General features: G+C 41.4%; 1 protein-coding gene across 1 annotated transcript in view; it reads right to left on the bottom strand.

Moving 5' to 3' along the window:
• Nucleotides 1-11,067, bottom strand: part of LOC122560219 (uncharacterized) — a 36,354-nt gene extending 25,287 nt beyond the window's left edge. Inside the window, exons 1-2 of the mRNA XM_043710650.2 lie at nucleotides 10,908-11,067; nucleotides 2,393-2,487 (exon numbers count right to left, since the gene is read on the bottom strand). Of these exons, the coding sequence (XP_043566585.1) occupies nucleotides 2,393-2,464 (72 nt within the window). The 5' untranslated portion in view covers nucleotides 2,465-2,487; nucleotides 10,908-11,067. The remainder of the gene's footprint in view (nucleotides 1-2,392; nucleotides 2,488-10,907) is intronic.
• Between the last annotated feature and the right edge of the window lie 1,115 nt (nucleotides 11,068-12,182).

The following is a 12,182-nucleotide window of genomic DNA, read 5'->3' as shown; positions in this document are numbered from 1 at the left end:
ACTGGCTACCAGATGTTTCCAGAGTACAGCTCCAGTTCATTGTCAGAATTGAGCTTTGCTCCACTTTTGCCCCATGGTATATAGCTGACCTGAAAATGTTACCATCAAAGAGAAAAAGGTTTCTCTTACCAGTACCAACTCCTCTCAATCTAATTATATTTTGGTATTTTATGGATTTTGTTTTATAGTTTTGCCATTGGGGTGTTTTACTTAATCAGGCACAGTTTTGCTTTACCACCCCAACCCAGTAAGAGCCTTCACAGGCCGTGATGCCCAAGCGTCTAGAATAAATTTTCTCACTCAGTTTATAAACTTGCAATTGCCACAAGTTTCAATCACATTTAGCTACTTAAGCCCCTACGATTTTGTTCTCTAAAACTAGAACTCTTTTCTACATGTCTGGAGTTAATAATTCTAGTTTGTACAGTTACAGATGATGTTTCATTTGTGAAACAACAGAGCATATAGTGATTACTAAGACTGAAAGATTGTTTTCATTTGTTTATCCAAGTCAGTTTTTGTTTTCTAAGCAGGACTTCATTTGAATTAAAATAGTATGTGAGATAATTGAGCTTTGTACGTGTGTTGCACTGTTTGAAGATGTGTATTAATAAAGAGTATATGAATAAGCTTTAGTTCAATACTACACTTCTGTAAATTATTGCCTCTTTCCCATTTGTGCAAAGCACTAACCAGGTTTCTCTTGAAAACAACATTAGAATAAAACATGCACAAACATGACATAAATGGACGTCCAAACATTCTAATTCATGCTGTATAATTGAGGAATTCACAAAAAACACTAACATGACAGCCTACACTTAGAAACCCTCCAGCACAGAAAGAGACCATTCAGCCTATCGAGTCTGCACTGACCCTCCGAATAAAATCTGAAAATGTGTTGCTGGAAAAGCGCAGCAGGTCAGGCTTATGCCCGAAACGTCGATTCTCCTGTTCCTTGGATGCTGCCTGACCTGCTGCGCTTTTCCAGCAACACATTTTCAGCTCTGATCTCCAGCATCTGCAGACCTCACTTTCTCCTCCGAATAAAATCCCAATCAGACCCAGCATCCCATTCAATCCCACTATGGAGCAGTTTAACATGGCCAATCCTCCAAACCTGAACTGTGTGCAGAGTACCTGGCAGAAACCCACACAGGCGCAGGGAGAAGGTGCAAACTCTACACAGTCACCCAAGGCTGGAATCAAACCCGGGTGTCAGGCACTGTGAGGCAGAAGTGCTAACCACTGAACCACTGTGCTGCCAATTTTGCCAACCTTGAAGGATGATCAGGAACATGCACAATTATACATTTGTTTCTCACTAGCCATCTTGGAGCTGGATTTACTTGCTATGAAATTTGAACAACAATTTGAAACTTTAATGTGTATAAATATCCCAAAGTACCTCTCAGGGGCACAATCAAATTAAATTGATTGTGTCAAAGTAAGAGATATTAGCAGCAGCGACTGGAATCTTAAAGGCCTTAATAAGAGATTGGTGGAGAAGTGTAGAGGGAGGGCATTTCAGAGCATGAGGCTGAGGAGACTAAAGGCACAATAATAGCATAACAGAGACAAACTAAGTAAGAGACCAGAGTTGGAGGGTCACAGAATCAGAGAGCGTCAGAAGGATGAGGCTTTGAAGGGATTTGAACAGCAGAATGAGAATTTTGAGTTGGAACTGGCACTGGAAACAAGGAGTCAGCATAGGTCAGCAAGCATAGGTGTGATGGGTATGTCTGACTTGGCGCTAATTGTAATAAGGACAGCAGAGTTTTAGATTAGCTGATGATTATAGTGGGTGGAGGGTGGGTGGCTGACTGACACACTTTGGAATAGGAAAAAGTGAGGACTGCAGATGCTGGAGATCAGAGCTTAAAAATGTGTTGCTGGAAAAGCACAGCAGGTCAGGCTGCATCAAAGGAACAGGAGAATCAACGTTTCAGGCATTCCTGAAGAAGGGCTTATGACCGAAACGCGATTCGCCTGTTCCTTTGATGCTGCCTGACCTGCTGCGCTTTTCCAGCAACACATTTTTAAACACTTTGGAATAGTTCAGTCTGGATTTTACAGATGCACAGTTGAATGCTTTGTTAGTAAATGAGTTAAGTCAGATCAGTGACAAATGCTGCCATAGAGATGCAAGTCTACAGTCTTGTAATGAAGACACTTTGGAGGTTGCAGGTTTAGCTGATAGTAACATAGCACAGTTATAACATAGTAACATAGCTGTTTGAAAGTCAGTTTCAGCTTAAAACAGGGTTCAGGAAGGGGCTTGGAATCAAAGGCATGTGAATGGAGTAAGTAAATTCATTAGATAATAATTAATCAGTAAAATGTTTTTCTCTGTAGATTTTCTTCCGGCTAGTCATTTATAAGGCTCTCCTACCTTTACAAGAGGTTGACCCAGTCGAAGGTAATTCCACAATACTTGTGCCCATTGTTTGCAGTCATTATCCATGCCACTCACATCATTGCCATCAGCTAAAATAAAGAACCAAACATTTTTCAATTACACCTTCTTGAGGGAATAGCATCTAAAGGTTCAATTAGTTTGCACAACTATTGCAACCAATAATCTTTGGATTAGTATATGTGCATGATGATGCGGGGTTATCAGATCTAAGCTGGACAATGAGGCACAAGGACACAAAATAACTCATAACGTGTGCTTGTGTGTATCTGCACTTTCAGGACAATTAACTTTTGTCTCTGAAACAGGGGTGGGGGCTCAGACATTTTCCTTATGTCAAAAAAAATTGAATGGTGAGTTTACAAAATAGCTGAGAAATCCAACAGCATTGTTAAACTGTGACTTTGCACAAAGCTAAAGTGGGTTGAAACTATTCTGCAATAGGGCTCACATTGCCTGGTTTTAATGTGCTTAGGTTGTGACACCACATCCAAGTTATAATTTGTTGTTGTCGTGTCAGCGTAGTCTTGCCAGAACATAGGGGCTGCTCTCTTATTAGAGAGAAGTGACTGGTGGTGATTTAACCTGAGGGCCACCAGACCTCAGGCAAGGGAAGAGATTGAGAAGGAGATTCCTTCGTGGTGACCTCAAACCAGTGAAGGGAATTGAACCCAAGCTGTTAGTATCACACTGCTCTGTAAACCAACAATCCAGCCAACTGAGCTCAACCGATTCCCCCAGGTAGTGATATTACTTTTAAATTAATGCAGATTTCAAACTACCTTGCAGCAAAAACACCCTCAAACTATATCTATTTCAGGTAAAGTAGTAGACATCTAAGCAAACTTTCTACGGTAATAATGGGGTTTATTGTAGCTAACAATTTAGGTGTAAATTAGTACTGGATAAGGATTTTTCATCAAAACCTAATCTATTACATTTCTAACCACAAACCTAAATTTAAATTCCAAAAGCTGAATTACTCTGGTATCGGCTGGATTTTTCAGTTAGTTGTGAAGCCTCTGCAGTTCTCCTTGATTTCAATTTAAGCTACCTGACAAGACCTAGTTACTTCTGGGGCCAAACATCTCCTCTTCCAGTTTAAATCTAGAAAAAGTTAAGATCTGTCCTCTAGCAGCAGTGTCAGCTAACAGGGTAAGCAACCAATTGCACTGAAGTATTCTCATAAAAAGCAAATGAGTAAATTAAAAGAAAAAAAATTATTGCTTCTACATTACATTTCAGATACAAAATTACTCAATGTGATTGAATTAAGGTAACAGAAATTAAATATGGGGGCGAGGGTGAGGGGGTGGTTTTAGTGAGTGGGTTCCTGGGTGTGTTTTTGTGTTAAAGCAGTTTGATTTTGGTTTGGAACAAGCTGACTAGAAAGGAACATTCCTTCCAAGTCAGATTCAGTTAATGCTGCAATAGCTAAAACGTTTCTTTTTAAAACCTGCAATTGGACTTCAAGTGAGTAAAAAACTGCATCAGAGATGGTCGACAGAGAAAGGTTGGCACCTCAGGCTGGCAGGAATCTGGAGGAACTGGTGCAAGGGGTGATGGGCAGAAGGGCCATTGTTTTTCCTCAGGGCCACCAGAGGAGATGCAGCACCAGACCCTGCCAACTTTGTCAGATGTACTCACCCAGATTAATGCAGGATCCACGGGTCAGAGGCATGCCCAGTGCTGCAGGAAGAAAATTTATGATCTTCCTTGCTCTGTAAAGGTAAATACTTCTCTTTGCAACTGCATATCCACTCGACCTCTGACAGCAGACCTATCTCCCACCAAGACTCATGGTCTCCTATTCTCACTATTGCATACAGCATGTCCCTTCAATCACTCTCACCTCCACCCCCATCCGCCCAGTCTACCAGTCTTGCAACCCCTCTGCACTTCCTATTTACTCACTCAGAACACTTCACCATTATTCACCCCTCCGGCACCACCATTAACAGCTGTACCATCTCACGCAGTTTCTGTTCATATCTCATACCAAGCAAAGGTTGCTTGCAATAGGGCAGAGTAGGCCAAGGTGGGTAGTGTGGTAGCCAACATTCATCAGCTCATGCCCTGCAAAAAGATTAAACATCACACAACACCAGGTTATAGTCCAGCAGGTTTATTTGGAAGCACTATCTTTTGGAGTGCTGCTCCTTCAAAAAGAGATTGATCTTGACAACCAAGTCAGATTAATTGTCAAATGCTGTGTGATTTGTCCAATATCAACACCAAATTGTCAATTTATTCTAAAGATGCACAAGCTTCCATCCCTATTACTCAGCTCCTTCATGGTCTTGTTTTCTGTAGGTTCAGGCATCCTCCAGCCATGAAAAAATAGCAGCCACCATCCACCTCTGAGGATGAAGATACAGTTCCCTCAGAGGAAGGCTCTGCACTGCCCACTCCATCAGCTCACATGCTGGCACCGCAGAGAGGATGACAGCTAGATTAAAGTCCGGATCACATTGCGGTGATTGCATCACTGCTGTATCTCTACAGCTGGCTGAGGAAGAAGCACCCCAGGTTGCTGGCACTTGGAAGATTGCCAAAGACCAGACACCTGCTCAGCCCCAGGCTGGTGAGGGCTCCACGGTGTCAGCTATTAATAACTTGATTAAAATGCACAGACACTGGAGCAGCAGCCAGGTTTGTCAGAGACACTTGAGAAACTGGATGGAAGGTTGGTAGAGTACTGTGTACCAATGCTGACTGTGGCATGCACGCATTCAGCTGTCTCCATGGAGACAACCAGGTCCAGTAGAACACTCAGTGGCTGCCAAAGATGAATGCAGACCTGCACTCCATCACTGTCACTGTTGGTTCTCAGCATCAGCAACAAGGTGACAGGAGGAAGAGGGCCTTTCACTTCAATCCAAGGGCCTCTTCCTCACCAGGAGACAGGGTGATGCTGGTACTCACTCAGCCAGAGGAGGAAGTCCGTACAGCACTCTCAAGAAGACTCCTTTTGGGATACTCCAGAGGTGCCTGTGACCCTCAACTCCGAGGAGGGTAAGCCTGCATCTGACCAGGACTCTCTCAGCATGTCTGGGCCCTGTGGCTATGAATGTACCCTAGGTCATCTGTCCAAAGGTCCAATTGCAACAGACTGCAATAAAGTGTAGATTTCCCTCATTCTGGCTGCTGACCCTGGCACTGCACCTGGATGTAATGGGAAGGAAAGGAAAAAAGAATAAGGGCACGGAAGTGGCACTGATGTCCCCTCATTGTATCTGGAAGCTCATGTTTAAAAATACATTTTTGCTTTAAATCATCACCTGTGTGGTTGACTGTCATATCAGCTGCAGCATCAAGAATGAGGATCGAGAAACCATCATTTTTAAGGTGCACACAATGTTAGATCTCTGTCTGGAGGATTGCTGTTGTTTACCTTGTGCACCATATGCATAGAAAACATCGTGATGTTTCATTGTGGGAGCCTTGAATATTGTGAAGACTGCCAAGCGTTTCTAGCATTAACCTTTATTACACAACAGGAAAAACATGAAATGAACAAACCAATAAGCTGTTTTTTTCATTTGAGAATCCTTGCCTATACTAAAATGATGACTTCAGCCAACTCAGTTCCATTGGAAGCAATGTTTGTTTTAGAGTCATAGAGTCATAGAGATGTACAGCATGGAAACAGACCCTTTGGTCTGTTTTATGAACTAATAGGATGTGGGTGTGGTTGGTTGGGCCAGGATTTATTGTCCATTCCTAGTTGACACTGAGAAGATAGAGGTGACCTAATTCTTGAATTACTATAAACATGTGGTGTAGGTACATCCATAATGCCATGTGGGAGGGAGTTGCAGGATTATTACCCAGCAACAGTGTTGGAACGCCGATATATTTCCAACTCAGATGTTGAATGCGTTGGAGGGGATCTTGCAGGTGATGGTACTACCATGTGTCTGCTGATCTTGTCCTTCAAGATGGTAGTAGTCATGGGTTTGGAAGGTGCTGTGTAAAACAACCTTGGTGAATTTGTACAGTGCATCTTGTAGATAGTACACACTGCTCCTACTGTGCATCGATGGTGGAGAGGGAGAACGTTTGTGGATGTGTTGGCAATCAAGCGGGCTGCTTTGTCCTGGGTAGTGTCAATTCTAGAATTTTACCAATGTTGGTAAAATTCTAGAATCCATCGTTAAGGATGAGGTTTCTAAATTCTTGGAAGAGCGGGGTTGGATTAGAACAAGTCAACATGGATTTAGTAAGGGGAGGTCATGCCTGACAAACCTGTTAGAATTCTTTAAAGAGGTGACAAGTAGGTTAGACCTGGGAAAGCCAGTGGATGTGGTCTATTTAGACTTCCAAAAGGCCTTTGATAAGGTGCCACATGGGAGGCTGCTGAGTAAGGTGATGGCCCATGGTGTTCGAGGTAAGCTACTGGCATGGATTGAGGATTGGCTGTCTGACAGAAGGCAGAGAGTTGGGATAAGAGGTTCTTTTTTGGAATGGCAGCCGGTGACAAGCGGTGTCCCACAGGGTTCAATGTTGGGGCCGCAGCTGTTCACGTTATATATTAATAATCTGGATGAAGGGACTGGGGGCATTCTAGCGAAGTTTGCCGATGATACGAAGATAGGTGGACAGGCAGGTAGTACTGAGGAAGTGGGGAGGCTGCAGAAGGATGTAGACAGTTTGGGAGAGTGGTCCAGGAAATGGCTGATGAAGTTCAATGTGAGCAAATGCGAGGTCTTGCACTTTGGAAAAAGAATACAAGCATGGACTACTTTCTAAACGGTGAGAAAATTCATAAAGCCAAAGTACAAAGGGATCTGGGAGTGCTAGTCGAGGATTCTCTAAAAGTAAACATACAGGTTGAATCCGTAATTAAGAAAGCGAATGCAATGTTGTCATTTATCTCAAGAGGGTTGGAATATAAAAGCAGCGATGTGCTACTAAGACTTTATAAAGCTCTGGTTAGGCCCCATTTGGAGTACTGTGTCCAGTTTTGGGCCCCACACCTCAGGAGGGACATACTGGCACTGAAGCATGTCCAGCAGAGATTCACACGGATGATCCCTGGAATGGTAGGTCTAACATATGAGGAACAGCTGAGGATCCTGGGATTGTACTCATTGGAGTTTAGAAGGTTAAGGGGAGATCTAATAGAAACTTACAAGATAGTACATGGCTTGGAAAGGGTGGACGCTCAGAAATTGTTTCTGTAAGGCAGGGAGACTAGGACCCGTGGACACAGCCTTAAAATTAGAGGGGGTCAATTCAGAACAGAAATGCGGAGACATTTCTTCAGCCAGAGAGTGGTGGGCTTGTGGAATTCATTGCCGCGGAGTGCAGTGGAGGCTGGGACACTAAATGTCTTCAAGGCAGAGATTGATAAATTCTTGATGTCACAAGGAATTAAGGGCTACGGGGAGAATGCAGGTAAGTGGAGTTGAAATGCCCATCAGCCATGATTAAATGGCGGAGTGGACTCGATGGGCCGAATGGCCTTACTTCCACTCCTATGTCTTATGGTCTTAAGCTTCTTTGAGTGTTGTTGGAACTACATTCATCCAGGTAACTCGGAGTATTCAATTACATTTCTGAATTATGCCTTGTAGATGGTGGACAGGATTTGGGAAGTCAGGATGTGAATTACTTGTTGCAGGATTCTTAGCCTCTGGCCAACTCTTTAAACAATAGTATTTACACGGTTAATCCAATTAAGTTTTTGATCAATCGTAACCCCTCAGATATTGATAGTGAGATATTCAGTGATAGTAATGTCATCTCTTATTGGAAATGGTCATTGATCTGCAATTTGGTGGCATAATTATTACTTGTCATTTGTAGCCCAAAACTGGATATTGTCCAGGGTGTGCTGCATTTGGATGTAGCCTGGTTCAATAACTGAGGTTTCAGTGTCAAAGCATTTTGCTCAAGGGCTGGGAAGATTCTGCCCTCAGTAACTGTTTCCTTTAATATAATTGACAATTTAAAATAGAGTGTAGTTAATAGCATTCATGTTCTTTGATTTTTTTTGTTTTAAACAATGAATCTTGTGACTTCATTCATTTAGTCAATCCTTGAGTTTTGGATTTCAAAATTAAAAGTTTTTTTTAAAATCGGCTACCAAGACGATAACAATAGGCCTGCTCTAATCCAGCATTCACAATATTTAAGTGTAACATTTTCAAGCATTTTACAGTGAGACTGACAAGAGTGGAACTTCATACCAATTCATTCACTGCTCATGGATGGTATTAAGCATGGTATATATGGTGGGAAACCTCACTGTGGAGAAATATAAAATCACTGACAGCAACCTCGGTTTCCATGTTAATCTGCACACTGTTGGACTCCCAAAGTAGTTGTCAGTTTTGGTCCAGTAAACGGCAAATGCTGATAGCTTTACCAGCATTACCACTGCAAAGCCCAAGCCAGTTATACTGAGACCAGTTTGCAATGCTGCAAAACAAATTCACTGAATCTTTACACAAATCACTTTTAACATAATTTGCTGAATATTGTAATTTTGCATGAAAAGGCCCAGAGGCAAGGAACATGTTCATATCTGAGGATTTTAGTGTCAAAGCATTTTGGAACATCCTCACTTAGTGGCAACTCCCTGTTTTGTTCTCTGGAGGATATGCCATTAAAGACGAATGGCATTGAACATTGTGCAATTTTCAGTGACCATCCCCACTTCTGACCTTATGATGGGGGAAGGACATCAATGATGCAACTGAAAATGGTTGGGCCTTGGGCACTCCCTTGAGGAACTTCTGCAGAGTTGTCCTGGAGCTGAAGTGATTTACCTTCAACAACCACAACCTCCTTCCTATATTCTAGGTATGACTCTAACCAATGGAGAGATTTCTTCTGATTCCCATTTACTCCAATTTTGTTAGGGGCTCCTTTATGCCATATATGGTCAAATGTGACATCAAAGGGAGTCACTTTCATCTTACCTCTGGAATTCAGCTGTTTTGTCCATGTTTGACCCAAGGCTATAATGAGGTCAAGTACACAGTGACCCTGGCAGAACCCAAACTGGGTGTTACTGAGCAAGTGCTGCTTGTTGGTGACACCTTCTATCACTTTATTGATGATCAAGAGTAAACGGATGGGGTGGTAATTGGTTGGGTTGGATTTGTCCTGCTTTTTGGACACAGGATATATCTGGGCAATTTTCCACATGGGGTCAGGTAAATGCCAGTGTTGCAGATGTTCCAGAAGGGCAGTGGCAAATTCTGGAGCACAACTTTTCAGTACTATTGCAAGAATGCTACTGTCAAGGCTGAGAGCATTTGTAGTATCCAGTGACTCCAACATTTTCTTGATATCACATGGAGTGAATTGAATTGTCTGAAGACAGGAATTTATGAAGCTAGAGGAGCTCTGGCAGAGTTGCCATGTTGCTCAAGGGCTGGGAAGATTCTGCCCTCTGTAACTGTTTTCTTTAATATAAATGACAATTTAAAATAGAGTGTAGTTAATAGCATTCATGTTCTTTGTTTTTTTTCTGTTTTAAACAATGAATCTTGTGACTTCATTCATTTAGTCAATCCTTGAGTTTTGGATTTCAAAATTAAAAGTTTTTTTTTAAATCGGCTACCAAGACAATAACAATAGGCCTGCTCTAATCCAGCGTTCACAATATTTAAGTGTAACATTTTCAAGCATTTTACAGTGAGACTGACAAGAGTGGAACTTCTTACCAATTCATTCACTGCTCATGGATGGTATTAAGCATGGTATATATGGTGGGAAACCTCACTGTGGAGAAATATAAAATCACTGACAGTAACCTCGGTTTCCATGTTAATCTGCACACTGTTGGGACTCCCAAAGTAGTTGTCAGTTTTGGTCCAGTAAACGGCAAATGCTGATAGCTTTACCAGCATTACCACTGCAAAACCCAAGCCAGCCATGCTAAGACCAGTTTGCAATGCTGCAAAACAAATTCACTGAATCTTTACACAAATCACGTTTAACATAATTTGCTGAATATTGTAATTTTGCATGAAAAGGCCCAGAGGCAAGGAACATGTTCATATCTAAATGATAAATTGTTTGCTACAATAAATGAATTATTCTCCTGATTGTCTCAATAAAACATGATATTGTAACAAAAAAATGAAGCACTACTCTACCCCCTTCTGGAATTTTAAAAAAATTGCTACTTATTCTTTTATGGTAGTCTCACTTCTAAGTAAAAAAAAATTCAAAGCTTAAAATTAAAATACATACCGAAAATCAACAAACTGCAAAGATAAAATATGAAAAAAATCATTCACAAAATCTATAATTATACCAAGGCGAGGAGATTTTGCTAATTTCCAGCTGTCTTGATTGAATGATTTCATCTCTGCATTGCGTGCTGTAACCTCCGGTGATGCACCAATGTGTAGAAATGCAGAAACCAAATTAGTCTTAAGGTCTGAATTTGTGAACTGATATTAGGAGACAATAAAATCCAGTTGTGAATAAAAAGAACACAAAATCCATGTTTATTATTCGATTCCGTTACCTGGCTATTGTTGGAATGGCACGGCTGGGCACTGCTTCCAAGTTCTTCTCTCACGGCCAAGCATAGTTTGATCCCTGCCGCCCGGGGTAAAGGCAGCATCTGCCTCCCTTTGTTTGCATCAATAATACTGTCATCTGACCTGTCAGTGAGCGGAGGTGAGTTACCCTCATCTCAGATCTTCTCATCACACATCTCCCCCGCGTCACGCCCTACTCTTTTAGCCCAAGGAGGTAACAATTGCTAAGCTGGTGGGGGTGGGAGGAATTCAAGGGACATCCCCCCACCCTTTACTATTGACTGTTGACACATGGGCCACCATAGTAATTGTAAACATAGCAAAACGAATGTCGTGTAAAGGATCAACACAAGCTAATATATATTGATGAGTTTTTAATGTGACAAACGAATCCCATTAAGTTGTAACAATGCGATTATATATGGGACGTTAAATCTTACACGCATGTCATGTTTCATTTAAATTCCTTTATATCTTTAGGTTGCTCTCATGTTTTTATGAAATGTATATTCAACAAAGTTCTACATTTTTGGAGAAGGTTTCAATGCTCATTGTTCCATTGAATATTACTTATTACAGCATCATATTTCTAAAGGTCTTTTACACTCTTAGCTTCACATGTACATTTATTTTGACTGCTCCCTGTACGTTTCCCAAACTTGGATGTGCTCTTGCAATGATGGGCCTTGGCATTTCAAAATTGAAATCCACTGAATTATAAAAGGGTGGGTGGCAGTAGATACAAATGTACATTAAGTCAGAGAGCATGAGATAAGAAAAATATTTGTGTTTATATGGTGCCTTTCATGACCCGAGGATATCAACAATAAACTTCAAGCCAATAAAGTATTTTAGAAGTCATACTAAAGATGGTAACAATTTACAAACAGCAAATTTCTACAAACAGCAAAATGCTCTGGAAGAGATTCTACTAGTTGATTTTCTTCAAAATAATATCATGGAATATCTTACACCAGCTAAATGTGCACGCACCATTCTGTTTATCATTTCAACTAAAAGATGGCACCCCCAATTGTACAGCATTCCTTCAGCTGCAAGTCAGGCCAAATTTTTGTGCTCAAGTCTCTGGAACAGGACTTGAATGCAGCACAGTGCTACCAACTGAGCCACAGAGAACATACAACATTGTTCCTGGTGTTGGTTTTACAGTTTATACTTTTAGTGCACACTTGATCCAAAATCTGGAAATGCAATAAACAGTGGGAAGGACAGATTCTGAGATGAAGGCCAAACTGGGT

This window comes from Chiloscyllium plagiosum, unplaced genomic scaffold (genome assembly GCF_037043375.1).
Source record: "Chiloscyllium plagiosum isolate Xiang-an unplaced genomic scaffold, Cpla_swu_hap1 HiC_scaffold_15, whole genome shotgun sequence".
In the NCBI taxonomy this organism is placed as follows: domain Eukaryota; kingdom Metazoa; phylum Chordata; class Chondrichthyes; order Orectolobiformes; family Hemiscylliidae; genus Chiloscyllium; species Chiloscyllium plagiosum.
This window is presented reverse-complemented; position numbering and strand designations above follow the sequence as displayed.